Source organism: Dromaius novaehollandiae, chromosome Z, assembly GCF_036370855.1.
Source record: "Dromaius novaehollandiae isolate bDroNov1 chromosome Z, bDroNov1.hap1, whole genome shotgun sequence".
Taxonomy (NCBI): domain Eukaryota; kingdom Metazoa; phylum Chordata; class Aves; order Casuariiformes; family Dromaiidae; genus Dromaius; species Dromaius novaehollandiae.
The window spans coordinates 61,062,887-61,088,623 of record NC_088132.1 but is presented as its reverse complement, the minus strand read 5'-3'; the positions used below and the strand labels follow the sequence as shown (position 1 = coordinate 61,088,623).

The window sequence follows — 25,737 nt, the reverse complement described above, 5'->3', positions numbered from 1 at the left end:
TCGCGGGGAAGTGACGCGCGGCAGCATGGAGTCGTCGGAATCGGAGCGCAAGAGGAAGCTGCGTGATGCGGCGGGAGCGGGTGGCGGCGGCGAGGCGGAGGCGGAGGCGGAGGACGAGGAGCGTTGGGTCGGGCCTCTGCCGGGGGAAGCCGCACAGGCGAAGAAGAGGAGAGGTAACGGGAGGAGCGGAGCCCTGGGCCGCCCCTTCTCGGCGCTCCGCGACGGGCGGCCGCCGCCGTCGAGGGGAGGGGGCGCTGGGGCGCAGGTCGCCGCTGCGCGGAGTTTGGGCTCGGGACCCCGCGTCTCTGCCTGCTCTATAAGACAGCTGAGGCCGTGAGGTGCTGCCTTGCAGCATCTGCTCCAGCCGGGCTCCCTCTGACTCTGGAGCTGACCTGGCATCGCCTTGTGGATCGCGGCCTAAGTTGGGCGAGTGGGGGGAGCCTCTCACCTGCGTTTTGACATGTAGCAGTGATGAGCTCAGCAATGCAGGGCTCCGTAGGTGTTATTGCAGTGTGAATGTGAGTTTGCCTGTGTTCGTCAGGTGCAGTCCTTCCAGATTATTCAGAAGTGCAGTTGTGTAAATATTAACCATTATGATACAAAGATTGGAGACCAAAACAGTCAATCAGATCATTTCAGGTGGGCCAGTTAAACAGTGAAAAGGATATATGCCAGCACTTACAATTTAAATTGTAATTTCTGAATGGGACTGTGAATATCATAACAACAATCTCATTTGGGGCGGGGGGGGAGATGTGATTGATCATTTGCTTTCTCACAGTACCTCAAAGATTCTTATAATGAAATGTCAGAAACATCTGATTCTTTGTATAGTGGGAAATCAAGCCATGAGGTATTCAGTGATCTGGGTAAAAGCTCTATTAAAGTACTGGTAAAAACATTCTCTGCCAACAGGGACATTATATTTCCAGATTATTTGTGAAAGATCTGCTTTAAATAAGAAATAGTGTACTTAAGTATTTCCCAGGTCAAATGCTTCAGGTCTCTATCTTCCAAGAACTTTATTAAGGAAGAAGTGGCATCAATAACAGACTTGGCATATTTGTATTTTTAAGATTCTTTTTACATATTCAGAAAGCCAAAATAATAGTTGTTTTAAAAGCAGGCCTCTATATGGTTGAAAGGAGAGCCTGAGTGGCTTTAGTCTGCCATAAATCTAGAAATCTGAGCATGAAACCACAGTAGAAATCCCTTGTATTATGTTAGCACAAAGTTCTGGTGCCTTCTTGACTAAAATGAAAGGTATTCAAGGGTAATTAATGGAGAGTAGAAGCTAGGTATATCTTCATGAACACAAAATTTCCTAATTTTTCTTTTTATTCTGTTCAGTCCTTGAATTTGAACATGTCTATCTCGAAAATCTTCCAAGTGCTTCAATGTATGAACGCAGTTACATGCACAGAGATGTCATTACGCATGTAGCATGTACTAAGTAAGTCTCTTATTTTTCATAGTATATTATTGTCAGAAATGGGTTCTTGTATATAATGGGAAGTTTTCAGTGTAGAACTTTAATAATGGAAAGTTACTATGTTTGGAGGTGGCATTTTAAGGTTTTCAAAACTAAATATAAAGGAAAGGGCTTACCAAGAAGGTGACTAAATAGACTAAAAGGGTTTTTTTTTTAATTCTTATTGCAATATGTACAGAAATAAGAGAAATTGACTGTGCATACAGTAAAATATGATTCAGCAGAACTGCACCAATTGAGGAAATAGCTTTTTTCTTGTTCCTTTAAGATATATATTGATTTATTTTTATTAGTAAATAGTAACTACTGTCAAATCAAGCGTAAAAGAGTAGTTAAGTCTACAAAGTCAAACGGAATTGTGTTATTTATTTCTTAAATTCAGGCTATTGACCTTTTATAGATTAACTAAGAGTATATTAAAATACTTGTCTGCTTTTTCAGGATTGATAGTACCCACTCAAACATTGTCATAGTAATTTGTTCATTCTCTTTACAGCACTAATTGTAGTGTCTTGATGCAAATTACTGCCCAAAACCAAGTGTAGAAGTACATTATATGTGAATTTCTTCCTTTTTTTTTCTTTTGCAATTGCAGGACAGATTTTATCATAACAGCCAGTCATGATGGACATGTAAAGTTCTGGAAAAAGATAGAAGAAGGGATTGAGTTTGTTAAACATTTCCGTAGCCACTTAGGTGAGAAGTTACTTTTTCGTTTATAAAAGAGCCCTCCCACCGTTGCTTAGTGGTTTGAACAGGCAGCGCAAACAAAGAGGAGAGGAGTTTTGTGATGCATCTATTGCAGTCAGGGATAAAGTGATAGCCATCTAGGTTCCTTCATTCTCCTGTCCTGGTGCATCCTGCTCCAAACTGCAAGAGCGATAGGGTGGGAACAAAACTTGATGAATCTTCTTGTCCAGATCCCCTACCTCCTTGCATTGCCTTGTGCCCTGTTTTTGGGGAGAATGTCCGAGACAGTGAGAGAGTTTCTATTTAGAAATAAGTGAACAGGGTTAGGAATAAGTGAACAGGGTACATACAATCCAAAGACAATTAAAAAGATTTTACTTTAAGCAGGCTACCTTCATCCTTCATCATCTCTTCACAAAGTCAGATCTTTTCACTTTGCTGTGGAGAATATTTCTATTTCATATAGACTTTTTCTTCTGTAAAATTTTTCTTCTGGAATTGTTGTAAAGTAATTTATGCATCAATGGCATGGTTATTAGTTGAATTGCAGTTCTAGTATTTTAACTGTATTTTATAGGCCGAGTACACACAGCTCTTCTATGCCGTGCTAAACATAAAACAGGCCAGAAAATTGAGGTACTTACTGCTATTGGAAATGATGATCTACCTGCTAGAAACAAATTTGATATGCAGCCTGTAACAACAAAAAAGATTAATAATAATAATAATTAATAAAAATAATGTTTCTGTTTAATGTGAAAAATTGTGGTGGTAGGTTTTTCATCTTAACTATCAGCATCTTGGTATATACAAGAACAAAATGTAAGAATGGAGCCTACCAAGCAAAAATAAGTATTGTGGAAAAACTTGTAGAAGTTTCATTTACACAGTAATTTTGGTTGTTGTGCATTAATATCATGACTATAGTGGTTTCTAGAGTTCTGCTGCTTTTTCTCTTTTGAGAGATATAGGCCTAAAGACTTTTTTTTTCTTTTTACAGTATCATAGTGTTGTTCTCAGTGTTTTTGTAGTAAACATTTAAAATGAAAATCATTGTAATTATAATCTTCCATTTATGTAGAAGCTAAGCAGTTCATTATTTCTTGGCCACTTTCAAATAGTGATAGAATACAAAGCGGGTTTAAAAAATGTAGGTCTTTTAATTAAAAAATGGTAGAGAAACAGCTGTAGGCCTCTATATATTTAATTAGCATCTCTGTCTCCCTTTTCTGTGGAGTATTGAAATGAAGGATGTCTCCTTCCAATGTCTTAATGGTATACTAACTTTTTTTTGTAGGAGTTATTGAGAGTATTGCTGTTAGTTCAGAGGGGGCTTTATTCTGTTCAGTTGGAGATGACAAAGCAATGAAGGTATTTGATGTGGTAAACTTCGATATGATCAACATGCTGAAGCTTGGGTAAGTGACTTAGTTCTTGAAAAAAAAATTTTAGGGATTATAAAATGTTGGGGGTTATTTTGCATAAGAGGTAAGTAAATTACATTTTATTCTGAATGTTTTACATGAGTTTTCTTTCCAGTCAGACTGAGCTAAGCAAGTTGCATTATCCAAAATGCCTCCAGTGGCTTGGGGATTGCCCGGCTGAACAGAAAAAATTATGACCCTATATGTACCCATCTTAAAAGTAGAAGAGGTTTATGCCTTTCTTCTGTGTTAAATATTGTTGCCTACAAAGATGTGGTGTTTTGCAAAATGTATAGTTAGGATCATTTTTTTCTGCTGTCTGGCACTGAATTTAAAAATCATAGCCAATTAGTAGTTCTAGTATGGCAGGAGCTGTTGGAGTGTATGTACTGTCCTCTTTGTTGACTTAGGGATAGCATTTTTCTTCTTCTTTTAAAAAGAACATTGTTGTCTTCCTTAGTATTGCTATTATAGATTTTCTGTAATTATACAGTATGTAGCTGAAGAATTTGGAAGAAATAGGAATGGATATTATTGGAATTATATCAGTAGCAGAGGAAAATAAACTCCCATGTTTTTACAAGAGTGGATTTGGAAAATGGGAGAATCAAAGAATGCTATACTAAGAATGGTCAAAAATCTGGTGTTTCCACAGTCCTTCTGAAATCAGAAAATATTTATTCCATGTAATCTACTATTTGTTGGCTAATTCTGAAATTGAATAAAACTATAAACTCAAAAATGTTCAGTATAGTCATAGCTCTCCTGACTGGAATTAGTGGTAAAACTTTCACTGCTCTGCAAGATGCTAAAATAATATAATATCTGAATACCTTTCAGAATCCCTATATAAATGCTTATATTAGCTTCTTTGCTTGTGATAGTGTTAGTAACAATCTGAAGATAATGTACTTAGCCCATAAGGATAGATTCTCTCTTGTCTGTCTGCTGTGGAAAAAATTCCCAAGTTTTATGCTTCCATCAGTGGTCTGGAGAAGGGCTAGTTCATGCAGAAATTTGGGTAATAGCGCACAGAGCAATAGGGTGTCATGCTTACTGCAATTGTTTTGCCTGCTATCCCTTCTGTGAACCTGATTAAAAAGTTGTGGTTCTATTACTGTAACAACCCATTTTCCAAAGAAAGCCGCAAATAGCCCTTCTGAGAATTTTTGCCAGGCAAGTATTAAAAATCCAAATGATTAGTATCTGTCAGTTCTTACTGTTTGTTTGATCTGTGAAAGGATACTAAATAAGAGTTTCCTATGGATTTTGTATCGTATCTTTGTGGTTTGTCATGTAGTTTTAGTTTCAATTTTTAGTCTCAGAATCTTTGCGTAGAGATTCTTTAAATACAGACATAACTTTGATTATTGACCATATCTCTGACTTATTTTATTTATAGCATATATTTTTTGCTAGTAGCAAATGCATTCATTCTTAAATTCATTCAGAACGCATACAGAATACAGCCTGGTTGTCTTAGTGTGACTGATTTCTTATTAATAAATTTATAAGTGCTTTGATTTTTTTTGCAAGACCCAGCTGCACTTTTCCTTAAGTAGATGGCGAAAGTATGGTTGTCTTCATTTGCATTGAAGTGCTAATCACTTTCCAGGCAGAAGAGAAATGTTATTGAGTCATAATAACTGAGTAGTAATCTTTAATGCCACTGGTGCTATTGTATGGATTTCCGTCCTTTTTCTTCTTTTTTACCCGCACTCGTCTACATCAGCTTTCTGTCACAGCCTCTTTATGAAACAATGCAGGAACAACAGAGATTGGCTAACTGATCCATCCACTGATTTGTGTTTCTTGGAACAGCTTGGCTATAGCGCCATTCAATTTTAGCAGGCCAGATATTAGCAAGACTAATAAATAAGGTTCAAAATTTGCTTCTTATACTTGGTTTTGAGTTGATAGCATAATTCAATTCTTACCTAAGTAAAGCCAATCCTTCTTATTTCTCCTATTTTTTTTTCTTCCGCTCTTTGTTGCAGCTATTACCCTGGCCAATGTGAATGGGTATATTGCCCTGGAGATGCCATATCTTCTGTTGCCACATCTGAGAAGAGCACAGGAAAAATATTCATATATGATGGACGAGGAAATAACCAGCCACTTCATGTTTTTGATAAACTCCATACGTCCTCTCTTACTCAGATACGGTTGAACCCTATCTACAAAGTAGTAGTGTCTTCTGACAAATCTGGAATGATTGAGTACTGGACTGGTACTCCTCATGAATATAAATTTCCCAAGAATGTGAACTGGGAGTATAAAACAGATACTGATTTATACGAATTTGCTAAATGCAAGGCTTACCCATCCAGTATAAGTTTTTCACCCGATGGCAAGAAAATGGCCACTCTTGGGTCTGACAGAAAAGTTAGAATTTTCCGGTTCTTGACGGGGAAGCTCATGAGAGTCTTTGATGAATCTCTGAGTGTGAGTTCGGTCTTGCTTGTCTTTTTTTGAGGATTTTTATCTATTTGAATTTATTTGCCAGCACATTTATCTACATTATCACCTGTTTCTGAAAGTTGAGCTTCATTGCTATGTTTTCTTACAGAGAGGTTTTCCCTGTTCTCTTCCTTGGCTTTTACATTGTTTTGGCCAGAAATTAATTCTTAGTAATTTTTATTAGCTATACTGTGAAACTGAGTTCTTGGTTTTCATTTATATTTTCGTATTGCTAGACTTATCCTTATTAAATAAAATGATAATAATGTAAAAAATTAAATTTGTGATCTTTGAAGAATTTTGTTAGATAGCTACATACATTTTTTTCTTTGTCTGAGGCCCAAGTACTGCAATACACTTATTAGGTGATCCAAAAAAAAGAGCATTAGTTGTATATTTTAATTCTTCGGATAATTTTAAGAGCTGATTAGTCTCATTTGAATTCCATATTTCCTAAGCATGTGTGTAGGTTCTTTGCTGGGTCAAAAGTTTATAGTATGTTCATATTGTAAGTGATTTTTTTTTTCCTGTAGATGTTTACTGAACTTCAGCAGATGAGACAACAATTACCAGACATGGAGTTTGGCCGACGCATGGCTGTTGAGCGTGAGCTGGAGAAGGTGGATGCAGTAAGATTAATTAATATAGTTTTTGATGAAACTGGACACTTCGTTCTCTATGGAACAATGTTGGGCATTAAGGTCATAAATGTAGAGACTAACAGGTAAGTTCTAGAGAGAGAGATGGAAATATGTTTGTGTCAAAGTCTATACTCATTCAGATTTCTAGTATATTTAAAACTTGCTATGACTGTGGATGCCACAGTTTTTTTTTTTTTTTTTTTTGCTTAGGAGCCTTAGATTAGACTGTAGATAAGACTTTCCCACATAAAGCTTAATAATATGAGGAGAAAATATGGAAAGGGTTTTGATACTAAAAATGCGTAATCAGTTAATTTCTGGCTGACTGAATTTGATAACAAGAAGTGAATGTGGATCAATGGAGTTGAGTTTTTACAGTGCAGGGCGATTGACTAGTAAATTATGTAGCAAGTTTGAATAGAGAAGCATTGTAAGTAGTCTACAGAAACAAGCAGTAAAAATCATTTTGAGAAGGCTTTAGGAATTTTGATTTGAGTCTCTTGCAGTCAGAGAGAAGACTGACAGTGTCATGAGCAAATAACAGTAGTTATACCTTTTTACATCTTGTACTTCAGGTGTATTCGTATCTTGGGCAAACAAGAAAACATCAGGGTGATGCAACTAGCTTTGTTCCAAGGAGTAGCAAAGAAACATCGTGCTGCAATCACTATAGAGATGAAGGCATCTGAAAACCCTGTTCTCCAGAACATCCAGCCGGATCCAACAGTAATCTGCACAGCTTTTAAAAAAAATAGGTTTTATATGGTGTGTGTGGTTTCTATTTGAATAACTCCATTCTTGTATTGCTGTTTTCTCATTGTGTATTACTTTTTAATTTTCTCCTTGTGCCTTTCCAGTGCTTTGTGTATTGAACATTTGCAAACACAACTTTTTCAGAAGCATCTCCTTAAATTACAAGTATATTCTATAATTTTTAGCTTGAACTGACTAAAAATTGACTGGAGGGAGCTTTGTTAGTCTTTAATTTTGTTTTCACTATGTTGCTCAAGCTGTTAAAAAATTTTGATGTCTTTGTCTTTCTAAATTACAGTTCTTTGAGAAGGGCATAGGCTTTGGTGTAGTTTAAGAAACTAACATAAGAGCATTTAAAAATCCTGACCATATCGTACACCAATTAAAAACAATAATTAACCATATGTATAAAATGTATAATAACCATAGAATAATTACATTCAGAGAAGCATCAGGACTCCGTAGCACTGAAGTACCATATGGGCCAATAACAAAGACGGGAGTTGTCTTCTTCTTCACAATTTAGATTTTGGATGAGATGCAGTGAATACGCAAAACAGACAAGCAGTTCTGGAGTAGTTCATGGTTAATTTGGGATGTGATCACAGCAGAAGTTAGAGGTCAGGCTTGTCCATTGGCTTATTTGTGCTTGAATTGGTTTAGGTTACAGAGCAAGATAGTATACTTCCTAAAAATTTGTGCAGTTACTTTCTGTGGCTTTTGTAACTATATAGTATAGAATGGAGTACACTACTCTGAACAGTGCAGGTGAGAAAGAAAAGTGAGACAAAATCTGGAAATGTTATACACTCTTAGAGAAAATGTGACTCTGCAGCAAGTGAATGCATGCAGAAATCTGGTGATTGCCATTTGATATATCAGTGAGTACACAACCATCAATACATGTATATTTACTGCATGTCTTGCTCCTTTAAGAACTATTACAAAAACATCATTTCTGAGATTTCTCCTATTTTTAGTTAAATTCACTTTTCTGTTTATAGTTTTATATTAAAGCAGTATTGGAATAAGAGAACTTAATATGTCTTTGGAATGAAGCCAAAAGACCTGCCCGTTCAGTCTGAACTTAATGGAACACATCGATATTCTCCACTCCTCTCTAAAGAACAGTGCTGAACTAGTGTGGGCTTCATGTTGAAAAAGAGAGGAGGTAGAACAGACAGAGGGATTAGAAAAAGTTACTTGGATTTACAAGTAGTTTTATTGGAATCTGTGACTCTGGACGTGCTGATAACGCACTTAATGCTGAAATGCAAGGATCTGTGAATTCTGTCTACATTTCAAATCCATTTGGGTGTTTAGCAGGCTGAATGATCACATTGATGTCTCAGGTGCAGAGCACTGTGTAAGATAAAGAAATGAACAGTAACCTTCTGGGTTTTTGTTCTTCAGTTTACTAAACGTGAACCAGAAGATACAAAGAGTGCAGATTCTGACAGAGATGTGTTTAATGAGAAACCTTCTAAAGAAGAGGTCATGGCAGCCACTCAGGCAGAAGGTCCCAAAAGAGTTTCAGACAGTGCCATTATCCACACAAGCATGGGAGACATTCACATCAAGCTTTTTCCTGTTGAGTATGTATTTAGTACTTTTTCTGTTACTCTGTTGCTCCTTCCCTCTGTGTTTTCCAGTATCGGTATCCAAGAGATACATTCCAAGCTAGGAATTGTTCTCCTCCTCCTCCTCTTTTCTTCTGGCCTTGTTTCCTCACAGTTTCTTAATACAGCAGGCTACCTGAGTGTGATAACAAGAAGTAAACTAGGGTAAAAATATGTCTTAAGTAACAGTGAGGGGCCACTAATTCACAATATATTTCCTGTATCACCTATCATTTGATTTTTTTTCTATTTATTTTTGATTGAATTATTTCATCCATATTTGCAGGAGGGCTGCAGTCTGAAAGACAGCTACAGTCCTAAAAATTACATGATAATTGGAGGCTGGGTAAAAAAGAGACTGGAGTTAGTGCCCTGCTAAAGGAAACAAAGTTCAACAACTGTATCTGTAGTTTGACAACAGTGGTCTGTCACATGAGTCCCAGCTAGCTATGATACGTTTTGTCATTTGCTTAGTAAAGAAGGTGGGAGGAGGCAATAAGGGGTATTGTGTTAAGTGACGGGCTTTGGCAAGATGGGACAGTATTGGTAGGAAACAGTGGTTTACCTTGGTAGATCAAAAAACAGCTCAAGAGTGTTTCTACAACAGCTCAGACTGTTGTATCTGACTGAATTATCCATCTTTCTGTGATTGTGGTGTTTTGTTTGCTCTTGCCCTAGACGTGTTTTTCATGGATTTTGCTCTTTGTAAGTTCTGGTTTGGGGGATTTACTCCTTTTATTTTATTTTTTTCTTCAAATCTCTGGTATGGATAGGGCATGATGTTCTTCTGTGCAAGCCACATATTATTGTAAAGCATTGCTGTTTCATTCCATCTTGAAAAAGAATGATGATGTTGGCAGCAGTAGTAGAAGATCTGGCAGTAGGCCTATGTAAGCCAGAGGAATAATACTGTTTGCAGTCTCCAAATGTAGCTGTTGTATTCTATCATTTTATGTTACTGCAGTTCATCCTTCAAGAGCAACATAAAATTTATACCGGCATATGACATTAGTGCTGTCTGTATCCAAGAACAGGGGTATAACTGAAAAGGTGTTTTATGTATGATTGTTGGTTAAGTTCATGTGTCAGCATCTCTCCTTCACAATGCTACCTAATACATGTAAAGATTTTGTTATGGAACACTTGGGTTTTATATAAGATTGTCAGGTTTGCTATGTAAATACATCAAAACTTAAACTGTTTAAATATAGTCTGTGGTAATCACAAGTTCATCTTTTATCATCAGCAGAGATAATGCAACACAACCTTAATTCTACCCTACAGAGCTGCTAGTCTTCCACTGCATTCTTCACCAATGTCTCCTTGCCTCAAGCCCTAGTTCCTGGAATTCATAATTGTAGCCTATAGATTACAGTAATGGTACAGCATATACCAATGAGTGACAGAACAAGCTGCATATTTCTGACTTCTTTTTTTTAATTCTCATGTCCATGTGTCAAGTGTAATTGCAGGCATAGTATCACTGCATGCTTCGCTACAATGTTCTGCATGCATTTTTTAGATTAAATACAATGCTACGAGGTTTGTGCTTTTTTGTTCTAGTGTCTTCTTCCAGCTGAGTTTTGAAATTAAAATCTCTTCATGATGAATGTAATAAGTAAAGGAGAGGAAAGGGGACATAACTTTGTATGCCCCTTAAATCTTTGGCCATGTGCTAGTGGAATGAAGCTGTGGATGCCTACTTTTGTACTGCTCAGCTGGAATTGGACTGTAATCTTGTGCGTTCCAACAGTTACGCCATTGGTGCTCTGGTCCAGGAGCTGCTTTAGAGTGTCAGTAAGCCCAAACTAGTATTTCTTGTCATAGTTCATGTAGCTGTACAGCTTATGGACTCGACTGCTTTCTGGTTTCCTGGGAAAACATGTGTGTGGCTGCCTGAGTCTGTCTGTGTAGAGAGACACTCTGACTATTAATCCATTTTTCAAAACCAATCAAGAGCTGTCGCAAAAACCTGCAACTCCAGTAACAACCCTCTTGGGAGTAAAAAATGAAGTCAGAAAAGGAAAGGGCTTTTTTTATCCCATCAACAATAATATTCCACCTGCTCCCTCTAGTTCCAAACAATCTTTGTCAGCAGTTTCAAAGGAGGAAAACGGTTTGGCTCTACAGTGATTACAGAACTTCTCTGTAATACTAAAACATTCTGGTTTTATATTTCACTTCTTGTATGTAGATGCCTCACATATATATGGGTGGATAGAATTACAGAGGTAAAAGAACGTTGAACAACTTTCTTCTTCGGGAGCACATATTCCTTGTTTGGTTTTGTAAATCTAACTTCAGTATGTAAATAAAAAGCTGGGAAAGGAACCTTTAATGACTGGTGCCTTGAACTAGCCTTCAGAGAAAAACTAGATTCCACTTCAGACCTTGCAGCTGACTTTCTGTGTAACCATACAACTTGGTACTCCCCTTGGTTTCTTTGCTTCCAGCTCTGGGTTGGGAGGACAGGGAGGGGAGGGAGTGTCACTTATTTGATGAAAGACCTTTTTACAGTATGTTAAAACAGGGCTCAGTACAACAGGATCTCAGTCTCAGCTGAAATCTTTATGGCCTTTCCACAGTTCAAGTAAATATTTATTGTAGCCTGTATTTTCTATTGCATGATTTTAGGTGCCCCAAAACAGTGGAAAACTTCTGTGTGCACAGCAGAAATGGCTATTACAATGGACACATATTTCACCGTATTATCAAGGTAACTTGTAAAAAGTGAATTTTTTGTTGGTTTACATAATGTAACTTTTAGGTCAGTTCTGTCAACACTTTTATTTCCCTTTTGCACAGAGGATTTCTGGAATGATTTTATAATTCCCTGTAAAGTCTGAGCAATTCTGAGGTTTCTTAAGAGCTTTATCGCTCAGTAGAGTTGCTTTATAGTTGTCCTGCAACTGACAAGGTAGAAAAAACCCTGAAATTTGAGAGAGAGATGAATTTGGTAATCCTGCTTGAGCATTTTTTGTCAGAATGGACATTCCTTGTAAGGCTACTTATTTTTGTTGCAACAGAGTCAAGTTGATACAACTTAAGTGTTTGCAGGAGGTACAGATGTTCAGGTTTCTGTCCCTCACTAGCAGAGACCACTGAGTGATCTTATTTTTGACAAATAGTATGACTTAGAGATCCTGAATGCTCTGTTCCTTATCCACTTCATTTTAGCACTCACGTTATGTAGAGGAGTATGAAGCAGTTTGACTTTCGCAGCAGCCTGGAGAATTTCACCTGGCATCAGACTTTTGCTCACTGACTCTATGAGATGATGCAGTAACATATTCAATTTCTCTGCAGGGTTTCATGATTCAGACTGGCGACCCCACAGGTACAGGAATGGGAGGTGAAAGTATTTGGGGAGGAGAATTTGAAGATGAGTTTCATTCAACTTTACGACACGATAGACCTTATACGCTCAGTATGGCTAATGCAGGACCAAATACCAATGGATCTCAGTTTTTTATAACAGTGGTGCCAACTGTAAGTAACACTAAAGGCTTAGTTTAAGGCCTGAGATGTTAACTATGTAGTAAAAATACATACAGTAATTCTTACGGTGAAAAAGGAAAATAGTACTGTCCAAATAACCTTTGTTATTTTGGAAATAAGTAAGTGCTGCACACATGTACACTGCCTTGGCTTTACTGAAATACTCCTTTAAGAAAGGTATCTGTCATCTGTGATCATAAGAGGTCTTTTGATAGAGTAAGGGCCATATCAAATTCTAAGTAGGGCAGACATTTTTGCAGTTTTAGATTATTGGAATACTTAATATACTGGTTTATATGTGATAGAATCTTGGCTATTGCTAAGATTGTTCCATGTTTTTGGACATGGTGCAGGGATGGCTTCTAAAATTGTCCATTCCTAGCTCTACAGAGAAACCAATATTCAAGTTGGAAAACTTCCCTGTTAATACTTTAAACTGTGTGCAATTTCACAGCTAGAAAAAGGAATTTTGGTATATGAATCTAACAAATGCAAAACAAATCCTTCAAGGTGTCACTTATAAATTTTTTTTTTATAGTATTTATTTCTAAATCATGTCTCAAAAAGCATCTCCTTGTTACATAATCTTGAAGGCTCATTAAGTTTATTTTGGTGCCTATACTGGGATTGCTAACTGGGCAAACTGTCTGTATTGCCTGTCCAGGATTCTGGACTGACAAAAACCAAGCATACACTTAAATTTTATTTGCGAGAATAGCATCAAATAGATGTATTGAAACAGCATTTTTGCAAACTAAGATTACACTTAAAAACAAAAAAAGCTGTGAAATGCTACAGCATTGCTAGAACTTGTCTCCTCTGTAGTTATTTAAGAAAATCTTTTGGAAGATGAGTTTAAATGCATGTGAATGTGCATGAGCTGCACTGTTTTTCCACTTGCTAAAACAGCAGTTTGCACTTGCATGATATTTAGTTTAATAGCCTGAATATATAAAAGGTATCTATCTTCACTTATTCTAGCTCAGTTTCTTCCTGGTTTGCATTTAATGTACATGTTACTTTCTGTTTTAATGACTTTTTTCTCCTCCTCTACCCTTGAACAGCCTTGGCTAGACAACAAGCACAGCGTGTTTGGACGGGTGACTAAAGGAATGGAAGTTGTTCAGAGAATCTCAAATGTAAAAGTCAATCCCAAAACTGACAAACCCTATGAGGATGTCAGCATCATTAATATCACTGTGAAGTAAGCTAGGAGTTGAAGGTTCCAGCTTAAAAGAAGCCTCAGCACTGTGGGACTCAAAAGGACCCAGAAAAAAGTTTTTCTGGATAATTATTGGATGCAAGAAACCCTAGGACACAGCAGACATCAGTTCTACTACTTTTTAGGTACCTAAAGTGCCATAAGTCTGTATTTTTAATAATTTTGTATTTTAAAGTAAAATCATATGCATGTTTCTTACACTGTCTACTGTTGTCCTTGTATCTCTCCTACACAAGACTGAAGGTATAAGCCTACACCATGTCTCTTGATACCGTTTTTAATTAATATCAGTATCTAGCTGATATCTTAACATCCTTTATTTGCATTTTCCAAATTTCACATTTAACCCTTCTCACATCAATGAAAGCTGTGGCAAAGTGTAGTCAGTTCTTAATAAATAGAAATTCTTCAATCATATGTTTATGCATCCAAAAGGAGATTAAATTACATACACATCACAGCAAAACAATCTACCTCTGTCCTTTAGATTGATGTTTGTCTTCTATGTCCATTAGGCTGAAAGACCAGTAATCAACTACTGGAATGGCCAGTGCCTAAAGTCTCATGCAACTAGTTTGGTATTGCTAAAAGTGTTATTTATCTTTTAAAGTTTGTTTCCTCATTACTCTAGCTCTAGGAGTCTGTTTCAAACTTGTTTTTACTTGAAGTCCTATCAAACATTACTTCTACTAAAATATCTTTTCAGTTGAGATCATTGCCATCACTTATTTTAAACTGAGCTTGTCAGGTGTTCTGATGCAGTCTTCAAGGAAAGCTCAGCCAGCTTCTCAAGCTGTAGTGAACATATGGCTAAATATGGTCCTGTACTATGTTGGGTAACTAAGTCTACTCTAAATACAGTAATTTTAACTTCGACCATTGCACCCAAGACTCCAAAGAGTTCACATTTGTGATGACTTGATTTATGAAACCAAGTGTTCCAATCACTTCAGGTCATCATCTTCATATGAGATGTTAAATAGAAGTTGAAATCTACTCATTATGGCTCATACTCTCCAGTTTATTTCGCAGTGGAGATCTCTACTCCCTGCTACAAGTCTGCACATATAACTAAGAATCATGATAGTACCTAACCATCCAGAAGTAGCCTTGGAGCAGTTTTAGAAGTAGTAAGCCATAAGTAAAATACAATGGTAGCACTCATTCAGCAGCATAAAAGGAGATTCTAGTTAGTTAATTTAGCAATATAGATAATTTGCTTGTTTGACAAGTAGAAAAAGAATTGTTGAAGGTTTCATGATCTTCCAAGTTCAAGACATCCCATTTTTCTTCAACCAAAGGCAGCTGAATGTGGAGCTACAGCATGCTAAACTTGCAAATAAACTGGCCAGGAACACACAAGTGCTTTTAAAAGGTATATTTCTCTATACTCAAGTTTTTGTTCACAGAAAAGCATTTATTAGCATTTACTGTTGCTTTCCAAATGCAAAACAAGAGACTGGTAAACAGCATTAGTAGGCTTAAACTGTACTACTTTAGGAGAATATAGTCCATTATGCAATTTTTTTTCTTCTTACAAAGGTCTGCAAATAATGGCAGAGTATTAATTCAGTTGTAATGCTGAAGCTGTAAAAGGGACATTCTTTTTCATTATTTAACTATTTCTAAGGTTAGGAATGCCCAGACCACAGGTTTTCAGCTCATAACTAATTACATGGGTACCAGTAGAGGCCTGATTCCTATTGTAGAATTCAGGCTTGATAGGGAATGACTTTGTAGTACTTACAACTCATTTCAGGAATAAGAACACAGATCAGATTTTCCATCTTCACATAATGAAAGGGGAGGTTTTGTTTACAGCTTCAGGAAGTGAAATAAGTCTAGCCACATCATTCCAGTAGGTCGTGGTGCATTTGTCTCATAACATTTCCTTGAAAGAAGATACTAATCAAATTAATTCCTTCAAAAGCTGCAGTCATTAAGAAACTTATTTTCAGTGAAGATAAGGGATATCTTCAGGAATAAAGAAGGAATATGTTTACAGCAAGTTAAACAAAACATCTCTATTCTTAAATGGCTTCTAATCAAAAAAAGGGAAAATTTAGTAAAGTTAGTTCTTTAAAGGTTTTAGATTTTTTATTAAGAGATTAATTTTTCTGGGCAACTAAACTGCAGCAGCTCAACTGTTTCCACTGAAAGAGCCATTTCTTTCCAAAAATCACTACATAACATCCACATCTATTCCAAGAGATCAGAACAATAACCACTTCAGAAGAAAACCCTCAAGTACCACTCTATCCACAATAAATTTGAAGGTAACACACAGTACTGCCATATCAAGTGATTAAGCATTATTTTTCAGTTCGGTTAGACTTACTATTTTTGCACCAAGATTCATTAAAGAAAGCCACAACACCACCACTGAATGCTGTATTTACTCGGGTTCACATTTAAGTCAAAATCTTACAAGAAGTTGTTCAGTCTTTTAAATAATCCATGTAGAGTAAGCTCTAGTTGAGGAAATATTTCAGTTGCACATTGTGTAAGTCAGTACACTAAAAACTAGAAGTTCAATAAAAATGGTGAAACAAGCTTAAATTTACAACTGAAGCAGTTTATATATAGTATTAACTTATAATACAAATAAACCTCTTAGTGTACCTGTTAACACATAAGAGTTCACAGACAAACGCAACACTTATTTTCACAGTCACTTGAAGTCATCTTAAATAAGTTCCACTTAAAAACACTTTAATGGTAGCATTCCACACGTGTCACAAGCAATTCTTTTGTATTCAAAAATATGCATGAGTCAGTATCTTTCTCTGCCCCCAAATGTACTGTTACAAAAAAAGCAAACTGGTCACCTTGAACATTTTAAAGTTCTAATTAGAACTACGGCTAACAGTCTGAGAGGCTTGTGTAACCAAAGCTTGAGCCAACTAAAACAAAATTTCAGATTCAGGATTTTCTAAAGAATGCATGTCTTTTCTGTTAGAAGTATTCCAGAAAAGTATCTACCACACTTAGCAGAACTTGTTCTTATTTTAAAAATAGAGCTATAAAAGGACAGTCAGCACTAACTAGATCTGGAACAGCTCTGCAGTACAGCCCAAGCAAATACTCAGGTCAGAACAGCCAACTGTCTACTGTGCAAGAAGTTGCAGGCTGGGAAAGAGGAACAATTTTTAGTTGGCATGATGCAACAAAGCACCCTTCAGCCATTGTAAACTATGTATAAAAGTTATCAGGTGTTTTCCAAAGAAAGAGTAACTACCTGTTCTCAGTATCTGTACATGTCTGTAAGCATGTAAGCCTATTTCACAAATACCTACTTTAAAGCTTAGTGTTTTTTTCAGCTGCTCTTCAAGTCATTAGACTTGCTAAATCTGAAGCTGCATTTAACACCATTTTTGTGAAATTTAAGTAACAAGAGAAAGCTATAAGCAATTGTCATTAGGAGGGAGTAGTTACCACAACTGCTTCCTCTTGAAGTGCAAATATACTAAATTACTTGTTCAAACATTCTTAGCTTTACCTAATGTATGTAGTAGGAAAATGTCAGAAAATCCACACTAGTACAATAAAAGTCATAGCCACAGATGATGGGATACATTTCTTCTCCAGATGAGGTTCAGAGCCCTTGCCAGATAAACAGGCTTTTCAGTGTGGCAAAAAACTCTGTGAAACAACACTGCTCAGTTCTGCTGATTCTCCCTATTCATCTCCACCCCCGGAAGAAAAATGGTGATAGGCAATTGTGATCTATTGGCTATGCTCACAGCAACTCCTCTACCGATGTGCAGAGGTGCATGGCATGGGTTCTTCAGCTGGCAATGGCTGCGCAGCTGAAGAAGGGCCAGAAGATTCTATACTAGGTGTGCATACCAGACAGAGAAGTTAGCTGAACTGTGTGCGCAGCAGAAAAGGAGACATCAGTAAGTCACTCCAACCTTCTCTAAATTTAAACAGTGCTACATCCATATTTCATGGGTTTGCGAACAAATTACCTTTAAAAATAGAGGCATTGGTGACAGTTCATGTAGAAGACATAGTAAGAATGAACAGAATCTAAATACGGAAGGTTTACATCACATTTTACCATCTGCTGTTCTAAGTAAGAGTTATAATTAGTTGTACACTGCTTTTACAGTTATTTAATTACAGGTTATTCAATATTTTAAGTCTACCACCTTATTCTGGAAGCGTGACCTCTACATAAAAGTACATAGTTGGACTGATGTTACACCACACTGCTTTTTTTTTTTTTTTTTTTTTTAGGAATTTTAAGCTTCATTTGACTTTGAGTCAAAACTTAAATCTCTAATTTAATCTCTAAAGACAGATTATGTCCTTAAGCATACACAAAATGCTTCAACCTCAGTATCACTATATTCTGTCCATAAGTAATTTAGCATGTGCACACTTTAAACAACTCTTCCCCCACCACACCAAGCGCACACACTAGCCAATGCCACAGCCCACTAGCAGTGCGACACTGTTCCCCATTCTCAATTCCCCCTCAATAAATTATGCTCCCTTTCTTTCTGGTAACAAACAGGTTAGCTAATAAATAAGAGGCAGAGGGAAATGATACTTTTCTCTTGCAGCATATTGACATGTAATTTTCAATGCCAACTTCAGGTGAATGCATTTTTAAGATATTAAGAGTAGCACCATTTGTTTCTGACCAACAGCCAGAGTTGACTATTCTAAATAGCTTGAGAGGAACTTTAGAATGGTTTCTTGGGGAAGTATTTCTAAATCACTCAAATTTTCTGGTATCAATTAGCTATTGTGAGCATGTCATGATTATCAGATGAATTCCAATGCATGTACTTATCAGGGAAGAATTGCAACAGCCTAATTTCACGAGAAAGAATTTCAAGGCACCCTTGTAACTAGCCCATCACATTACTTGTAAACGTAACAGATTTCAAAAACACTGTAACAATTGCACAAATTTACTGAACCAATTATCAAATCTAGGATGAAAGGCTTATATTTTTCTGTAACCACCAAGTGAAATAAAGTCCCCTCTTCAGACAGCAGACCCATCTACAACATCCTAAATCGTGCGAACAAAACAAAAGAATTAACTACAACCTTTAATTGCGACTGCTCTGAAACTAAGCCACATCCAGGACACCAGCAGCCACAAGTTGCCTTGAAAGCCAGTCCAATCCTTCATAAAGTCCTGTACCACTTCTGGCATCACAACCCTGAATATACCAGCTCCGGCCACAGCAGAGTTTGTGGAGGCTCAGCAGTTCTGTAATTTCTTCCACTGAAAGCGCACCTGCTACATCCTGCAGCAGAACCAGACACACAAACTCAGTTATTCTTCTGTAGTATGTTTGAGACATTTTTAACTGATAGCTCAGATGGAGAATGGCTGCAAGTCATGTAGACACTTTTTAAGCTGGAAAGCCAAATCAAACAGTTACAAATCTACTGGTTTTTTAATCATAAAACAGAAACTGGTTTTTGAATCTTTATTTTACTAGCTTTAAACATAAGGTAAAATATCTACATTATATCCTTTCCACATTCCTATATTTTGCTGTGACAGAGGGTTCAGAAAGTCTGAGTTTTGTTGCACAAACTAAAGACAAAAAAAGTAATTGGGAGAGGAAAAACCCACAAGTACCTGCTTATTGGCAAAGATCAACAGCAAGGCATCCCGCAATTCCTTCTCTGTTAACAATTTTGCAAGTTCGCTGTGTGCTTCGCTGACCCTATCTCTATGACTGCTATCAACAACAAACACCACCGCTAAGAAAGAAGAAGATGACATTTTAGACACTCAGATATAAACAGTGGATTGTGTTAGCTTTCAACTAACAAATTTTATTTCTAACATAGTCTTCTAAATGAAGTGTCTCAGCAGTGCAGTTTCAATTTCAGGAGTACTGAGAAATGCCTTATGTACCTATCATTTTCTATAAAACCTAGACTTCACCATAAAAAGGAAAAATCTCTTAAGTTTTTAGCCTCATCTAACAAAATCTAGGATACTCTAATTACTTATGTCCAAAACCAGATTTACCTTGTGTAAATTAAATATCTCAGTTTAAACCATTCCCTGATCCATTTATGCTCAAACGCCCACATGACTCTATTCCAATTTCACTGAACTGGCTGTACAAGCTACAGCTTCAGCCAAATCAGTGCAGTTTCCTTGCTGTTCTCATCCATGCTTATAGGAGGACTGCACAAGCCAGTGAAGTTTGTGGACTCCTATTAATGAAGTGCTTGACATAGCAGCAGTAGATTTTACTATCTGTTATAGCAGGTAACCAAGATGCCAGAGAGACTGCAGAGTTAGAGAGGCAGAACTAGAAGACAGAATTTAAACTCATCAACTTTTACAATGTGTGTGTGCAGGAAGCGGGGGAACGACACCTTACTACAGGGATCTACCAAATTAACTGTTTAGACTTTACCTCAGGCTTACGGTTCTTCTCAAGGCAGGCATGATTCAATGTTACCGATGTTTATAGGGAAGTTAAGGCAACAACAGAAACCCCAAATGCAATTTTTTAAAAATATAAAAAGATAGGAAGATATAAAATGTTAAAGTTTGCAGTGAAGGCTGAAATAAACAAAATAGAATACTTCAACTAATGTTTGTCATTTTGAAGTATTCTAGATAATTCTCAAAGAATTCCTGAAGAACCCCTTTCTAAATTGGAAAACAACTATGGAGCATTTACAGGAGCACAGCACAAATTCCCAAGTCAGCATCATCCAGAACTATGTTTTCATAATAAAGTAATTTTACTAGTAAACTAGTCTACGACTAGATATTACATTACAGTACCAAGTCAGAAGTTTGTAGAAGTTTTAAGTTGCCAACTAGAGACTCCTAAAGGCTGAGTATTTTAATTTCAAGTGCTATTTAAAGTTTATACCTGGCAAGTATTACTTCTCACTATAGGAACTTCTGGAATGCCACACCTTGTCTGTTGTCAGCTAACAGAGATTCTAATTTTGTTTGGCTCCTTGAACTGTCTGATGGATTCATAAAGAATGCACCTTTATTCAGCATACACTACAAACAACTGGATTAAAATATCTCAGGCTATGAATCTAGCAGCTGTATGCTGCTTTATAGCGATGACTTTCTACGGTTATAAATGATTTCTAATAGTAATGGTTTTAGATAAATTAGCAATAAACCATTTTGGTTTTTAGCTTGTATTTTAAGATGAGCCAAAAAGATTTAAAGTTGTATTAATCTTACCTTGTGTATTGAGGTAATAATGCTTCCACAAGGGCCTCAATTTGTGCTTTCCTCCTACATCCCAAATAGTAAACTTCAGATTCTTATATTCTACTGTTTCAACATTAAAACCTAAGATAAAAATATTCAAGTTTTATAGTCTTATTCTCTATGAGCATGAAATAATCAAATTCTACAGAAAAAAACACTCAGAAAATCATTACATTTAAGTCATTGCTACTAACCTATTGTTGGAATAGGCTGCATGAATTCATCTTGCTTTAACTTGAACAAAATAGTTGTTTTGCCAGCTCCATCCAATCCTAAAGTAACAACCCGAATCTCCATTTTTGGTCCAATATGTACCCTGTTGTCCTGGAAGAAAAAGGAAAAAATGAGAGCAAGTTTAGGAAATTCAACACATGTTAAGATGCTCAACGTCTCATCGCTATTTGTAAAGTGATTAAATGCACGGATTGCAAAGGTAGAAGGCACCATGATCTGCCAGTCATCACCAGCAATAATATAAGCCACAATATCCAATATTTCTGTAATGAATCTGTAACTTCTGTCTGAGTTATTACATATCTTTTACAAAAACATCCACTCTCATGCTAGTATGCCTGTACTTAACAATTTCAAATTCTTGTATCATTCTTGAACCAAATCCTATGACAAGCTGTTCACAGCAATTAGTGAGGACTCTGACCAGAGAATTCCCTGCTGGTTTTGGAGCTTTTTCCACCAACTTTTGTTGCACTATTAAAACCCACAGAATTATTTTTTAGCAGGAAGCCCCATAGCTATGCCTCTTCACCTCAAGCCACTTCCAATCCTTTAGCGCATTACAGCAACATTATCAGCACCAAGCAGTAACTTGAAGTAGTGTTGAAAAAAAAAAAAAATGTTTAAGTCTCACTTTGTGGCAAGGACAGAGAATCAACTCATATTTGTAGTCTAATAATTTGTCAAGCTACCAGAAGTATTGAACACGCTGAGGCCAAAATGATCAAGTGGCATTACTAATATAAAGCAGCAAAGAATAAACCATAAGACAAATGGCATAAACATGTGTCCCAGAAACATATCTTTCAAGTACTTAGAAATGTTTTCCTGATGAAACAGAGTTGAAACCAGAACCCTGCAGCATTACGTTTGTTTTCTTGCAAGATCTGGAGGTTCTGGGTGCCATTGTGCTGGGCAACACAAAAACTATGCGTTTACCTCATACAGCTTTTTATTTCTTCTTGCACTAGAAATACTCTTTCTTGAGTGCAAAATACTACAACCTCTCCTAGTCCAAGACCGATGTGCACCAGTGTGACTGTACATCTAAACATCCACATCATGTGGCCTGAGACATATGTATAGGATCCATTTATACAGCCAGATGTATGCAATCATGATCTGACTCAACTCCGTGCTCACCTCTGTCACAGACCAAGTAATAAACTGCTAAAATAATCAATACAGCTTAACTCAGTGTCCTTACGCTACTGCAATATCCAAAGACATTCCTTGTAAAGAGACCTTGAGAAATGATAGGAAGTGGGGGAAAACTGGAAAGGAAAAAAAAGATGCAAATACAATAATGCAAAAGCAAATAACATCGAGATTGTAATAATAAGATTGGCATTGGTAAGGGTTAGCAGTATCCAAAATACTAGCTTTAGCAGTGAGGAAATCAGTCCTCTTTTCTATCTTAGGTATAGTTTTCTTATCATTAACCCCCTTCCCTGTATGCATAGACAACTATTTAGGATGAAAAATTGTTAATCATGGATACAACATCCTGTAGCCACTACTCATTACAAACTATATCAAGAATTTGACCAGAAGACAACAGCAATGTCTCTCTTCAAACAAAGATCACACTTCCTAGATGAGGAGCCATTTCTTTGCCAACAAGCTAAGTATATGAAGAAATCTCAACCTTACTTGGTTGAAGTTTTCATAAATGCATATATAAAGAAGCATCTCTGAGAAACAATATCTTAACATTTGAAAAAGAAAGATTTTATATTAATCTATTCCTTGAAAGCCTTTAGCATATTTTCCTGGAGATGTCTCCAGATAATTTTTTTATTCCTTTCAGTGCTTTATGCATGGCATTTCCCTTTGATGTTTAGAAGGGGGAAACAGCACTATTTATGTTTTTCAGGCCATCAGTGAAACAGTGTGGCTAAAACCTGTTCACTTTGAACAGCAGACAGGATTTTTCTTTCCCAGTCTTAAAACCATAACTCCACAACCTTCACTAGGTATAGAATTCTCATGTTTCTCTGATCTGGTACCGTTTGAAATGCTTTTCCTTTTTTATGATGGATGCAGTCTTTAGCACATGGGAGATCCTGAGAAAGACCTTTCAGCAACAGAGCAAAGAGTTTAGTTTTTGATCTGAAGATAAATCCCTTTTTACTGCTGCCTGAAATCTGATCTTGTTGCCAGACACAGACCCTTCAGGTACAACAAGCCTCACTGCATACCCTGAACAGTGGGCATCAGCATGACAGCGTCCTGAAAGACCATCATGTAGAAGGAGAGCTTTAAGTTCCATATCAGAAGTAAGGGAACACAAAAAGTAAAAAAGGAACTGAAGCCACTATTATCACCCTGCTTTTTCATGACTACTGCTATTTTTGTAAAAAGTGACATTTGCTTTGGCACTTTTGAAATTTCGAATCTGGGCTTCATGTGACTTGGTGAGAATCCCCATCCATCACAGGAGAGAGAACAACAGACATCCTATTTCTTTCCCAAGAATGCTGAAATGTGGAAAGACATTTAAAGACTTCTGAGTTCCCTGAGCCAGGGCTTATTTCAGATCTCCTACTGTAGCCAAGCTGGCTGCAACTGTTCTCTTTGCAAATGCTCAGAAATTCCTGATCAAGGTTTTCGAGTCAGATTAACAGTTCCCAGGGAGTGAGAGCAAAACACAGAGAGGGTGTGCAATACGTAGAGAGCAAGATTGAAAGCGCGAGCAAGAGCACGTGAGAGAGTGAGTGGGCACGCAATATGTAGAGAGCAAGAGAGAGACAGGGCATGCACAAGAGTGCACTTGAACACGCTAGTCTCAGGCCTGTGAGATAGCACCAGTCAACTCCTTGAATGTGCAGAATGTAATTCATCTTTTGCAAAAGCTGCACATACTGCTTCACATACGCAACATACTTATATTTCACCAAGGGTCTGCAGACAGAGGTCTCCTCTACCCAATTATCTCTTCCCTCTGCCAAATGGGGGAAGGAAGGGCAGAGATGAAAATGTTGTAATTTTAGATCTGTTGACTGAAAGCTTCACCTTCCTGCCTGAGGCAGATAAAGCAATTATTACACAGAAATTGAAACACACTGAAGTTACAAAACAAACTATTTGGCAGAAACTGAATTTCTGATACAATGCTGCTGGAAGACGTGCATTGCTAAAGTAAACTGCATGCTGAAAGACAAGATGTAGGCACTTCTAAGAACACTAATTATTAATTACTCTGAGAATAGTAATTAAGAACATGAATTAATGATGAATCTGGAGAAAAGCTGCACAATGGAAAACATATACGCTAATTCTGAATTACGTACTTTGTTGCAGAAGCAATGGAAACAAGAAAATTAAAACAATTTTTTGCCACAAGGTCATAGCATGAAATCTCTAACAGAAAGCCATCCAGAACACAGATGTTGACAGCAATGCTAACAATACTGAAACAGAATCCACATGAAAGCATCCATTTCCTACAGGAAAAGCTTCAACAGCAGTAGTTAAAACCTCAGTTTCACCACAGTAACAATAAAACCTATCCTTCCTTCCCTCATTCAGAATGAGGCAATGCAAATGAATATACAAGATTTTTTTTGTTCTTCAGATTCTTGAATTTACGTACTCTGTTAGGTAGAAAATCACCATTACCAAAATCCAAACAGTTTCAACCCTTTCAAAGCATATGTGCTATTGAAATGACATTGAAGCAATAAAGTAAAAACCTACTTAGAAGATGAATGCTGTCCAAACTATCAATGACTACTAACCTACTACAATAATACAAATCACTATTTGATAAATTCAAAGAAATACATCATCTTGATTGTTATGAACTGGAACACATATTGGTGTTTGTTTTTAAAATAGATGTGAAATATTCAAGAAATATGCATTCAGCAGAAGTGTGGAAAATGAGGACAGCATCACATCTTTGTCTTTTTTTGTAAGTGGTAGGTTCCTGATCTGACTTGAATGCACAACAAAGGAGGGATGTTTCCAAAGAAAAGTGTTTAAAATTCATGACAATTATGCTGAATATTTAAAATAAAGCAGCTATGTTCCAAAGCTACTGATGTAGCTAACATTAAATGAATGTTGATTTCTCACACTAATGCCAGCAGAGTTATTTTGTTGCTCAAATGCCAGATGGCACTCATCATATGGTAAGATACTGCGGCTGTAACTGATGCTGAACTTTGTTTGCTGCAACAAATACGGCATCATAAAGAAGATGTATTATTCTTGCTTTCTTTTAAGATACATTTGGAACTTCATAAAATGATAGGTACATTTTCACAAGATTAACAATACCTTTGTAAAAGTGACAGGTATGCTAGCATCCAGCTGTATGTGATCTGCAAGTTCTGTAAACTGCTGCTGCTGTTTTTGTAATGTCTCTAGTAGTCTTGTAATTTCCTGTTTGGCCAACACTACTCTGCAGTCATCCTAAACAGACAAAAAACAAAAGTATCCCCTCCCATCAGTAACTCACTT

The 25,737-nt window shown here is 36.8% G+C and overlaps 2 protein-coding genes across 4 annotated transcripts in view; one reads left to right on the top strand and one right to left on the bottom strand.

The window, feature by feature from the left end:
- Positions 1-25: 25 nt before the first annotated feature.
- On the top strand, positions 26-13,997 carry LOC135324730 (peptidylprolyl isomerase domain and WD repeat-containing protein 1). The gene is made up of 11 exons (XM_064501589.1): positions 26-173; positions 1,351-1,453; positions 2,088-2,188; positions 3,480-3,600; positions 5,604-6,051; positions 6,600-6,790; positions 7,283-7,472; positions 8,874-9,055; positions 11,714-11,795; positions 12,386-12,568; positions 13,642-13,997. The coding sequence occupies exons 1-11, from the start codon at positions 26-28 to the stop codon at positions 13,783-13,785; spliced, it is 1,893 nt and encodes a 630-aa protein (XP_064357659.1). The 3' UTR covers positions 13,786-13,997.
- Positions 8,908-25,737, bottom strand: part of LOC112987035 (E3 ubiquitin-protein ligase TRIM23) — a 31,172-nt gene continuing 14,342 nt past the window's right edge. The window contains exons 7-12 of one of the 3 annotated variants that reach the window (XM_064501590.1): positions 25,555-25,689; positions 21,231-21,360; positions 21,007-21,117; positions 19,411-19,535; positions 18,867-19,069; positions 8,908-9,215 (exon numbers count right to left, since the gene is read on the bottom strand). In XM_064501590.1, coding sequence (XP_064357660.1) covers positions 18,890-19,069; positions 19,411-19,535; positions 21,007-21,117; positions 21,231-21,360; positions 25,555-25,689 — 681 coding nt within the window. In that variant the 3' untranslated portion in view covers positions 8,908-9,215; positions 18,867-18,889. Of the gene's footprint in view, positions 9,216-16,177; positions 19,070-19,410; positions 19,536-21,006; positions 21,118-21,230; positions 21,361-25,554; positions 25,690-25,737 lie in introns of those variants that run through there. The other 2 variants (XM_026106690.2, XM_064501591.1) reach the window with 2 other exon arrangements.

What these genes read in the sequence shown, in the direction of transcription:
- LOC135324730 (XM_064501589.1), top strand. Translation starts at nt 26, where the DNA reads ATGGAGTCGTCGGAATCGGAGCGCAAGAGGAAGCTGCGTGATGCGGCG. An exon ending in ATAAATGTAGAGACTAACAG is followed by an intron (nt 6,791 to 7,282) that starts GTAAGTTCTAGA and finishes CTTGTACTTCAG; the next exon opens with GTGTATTCGTATCTTGGGCA. An exon ending in TATTTCACCGTATTATCAAG is followed by an intron (nt 11,796 to 12,385) that starts GTAACTTGTAAA and finishes ATTTCTCTGCAG; the next exon opens with GGTTTCATGATTCAGACTGG.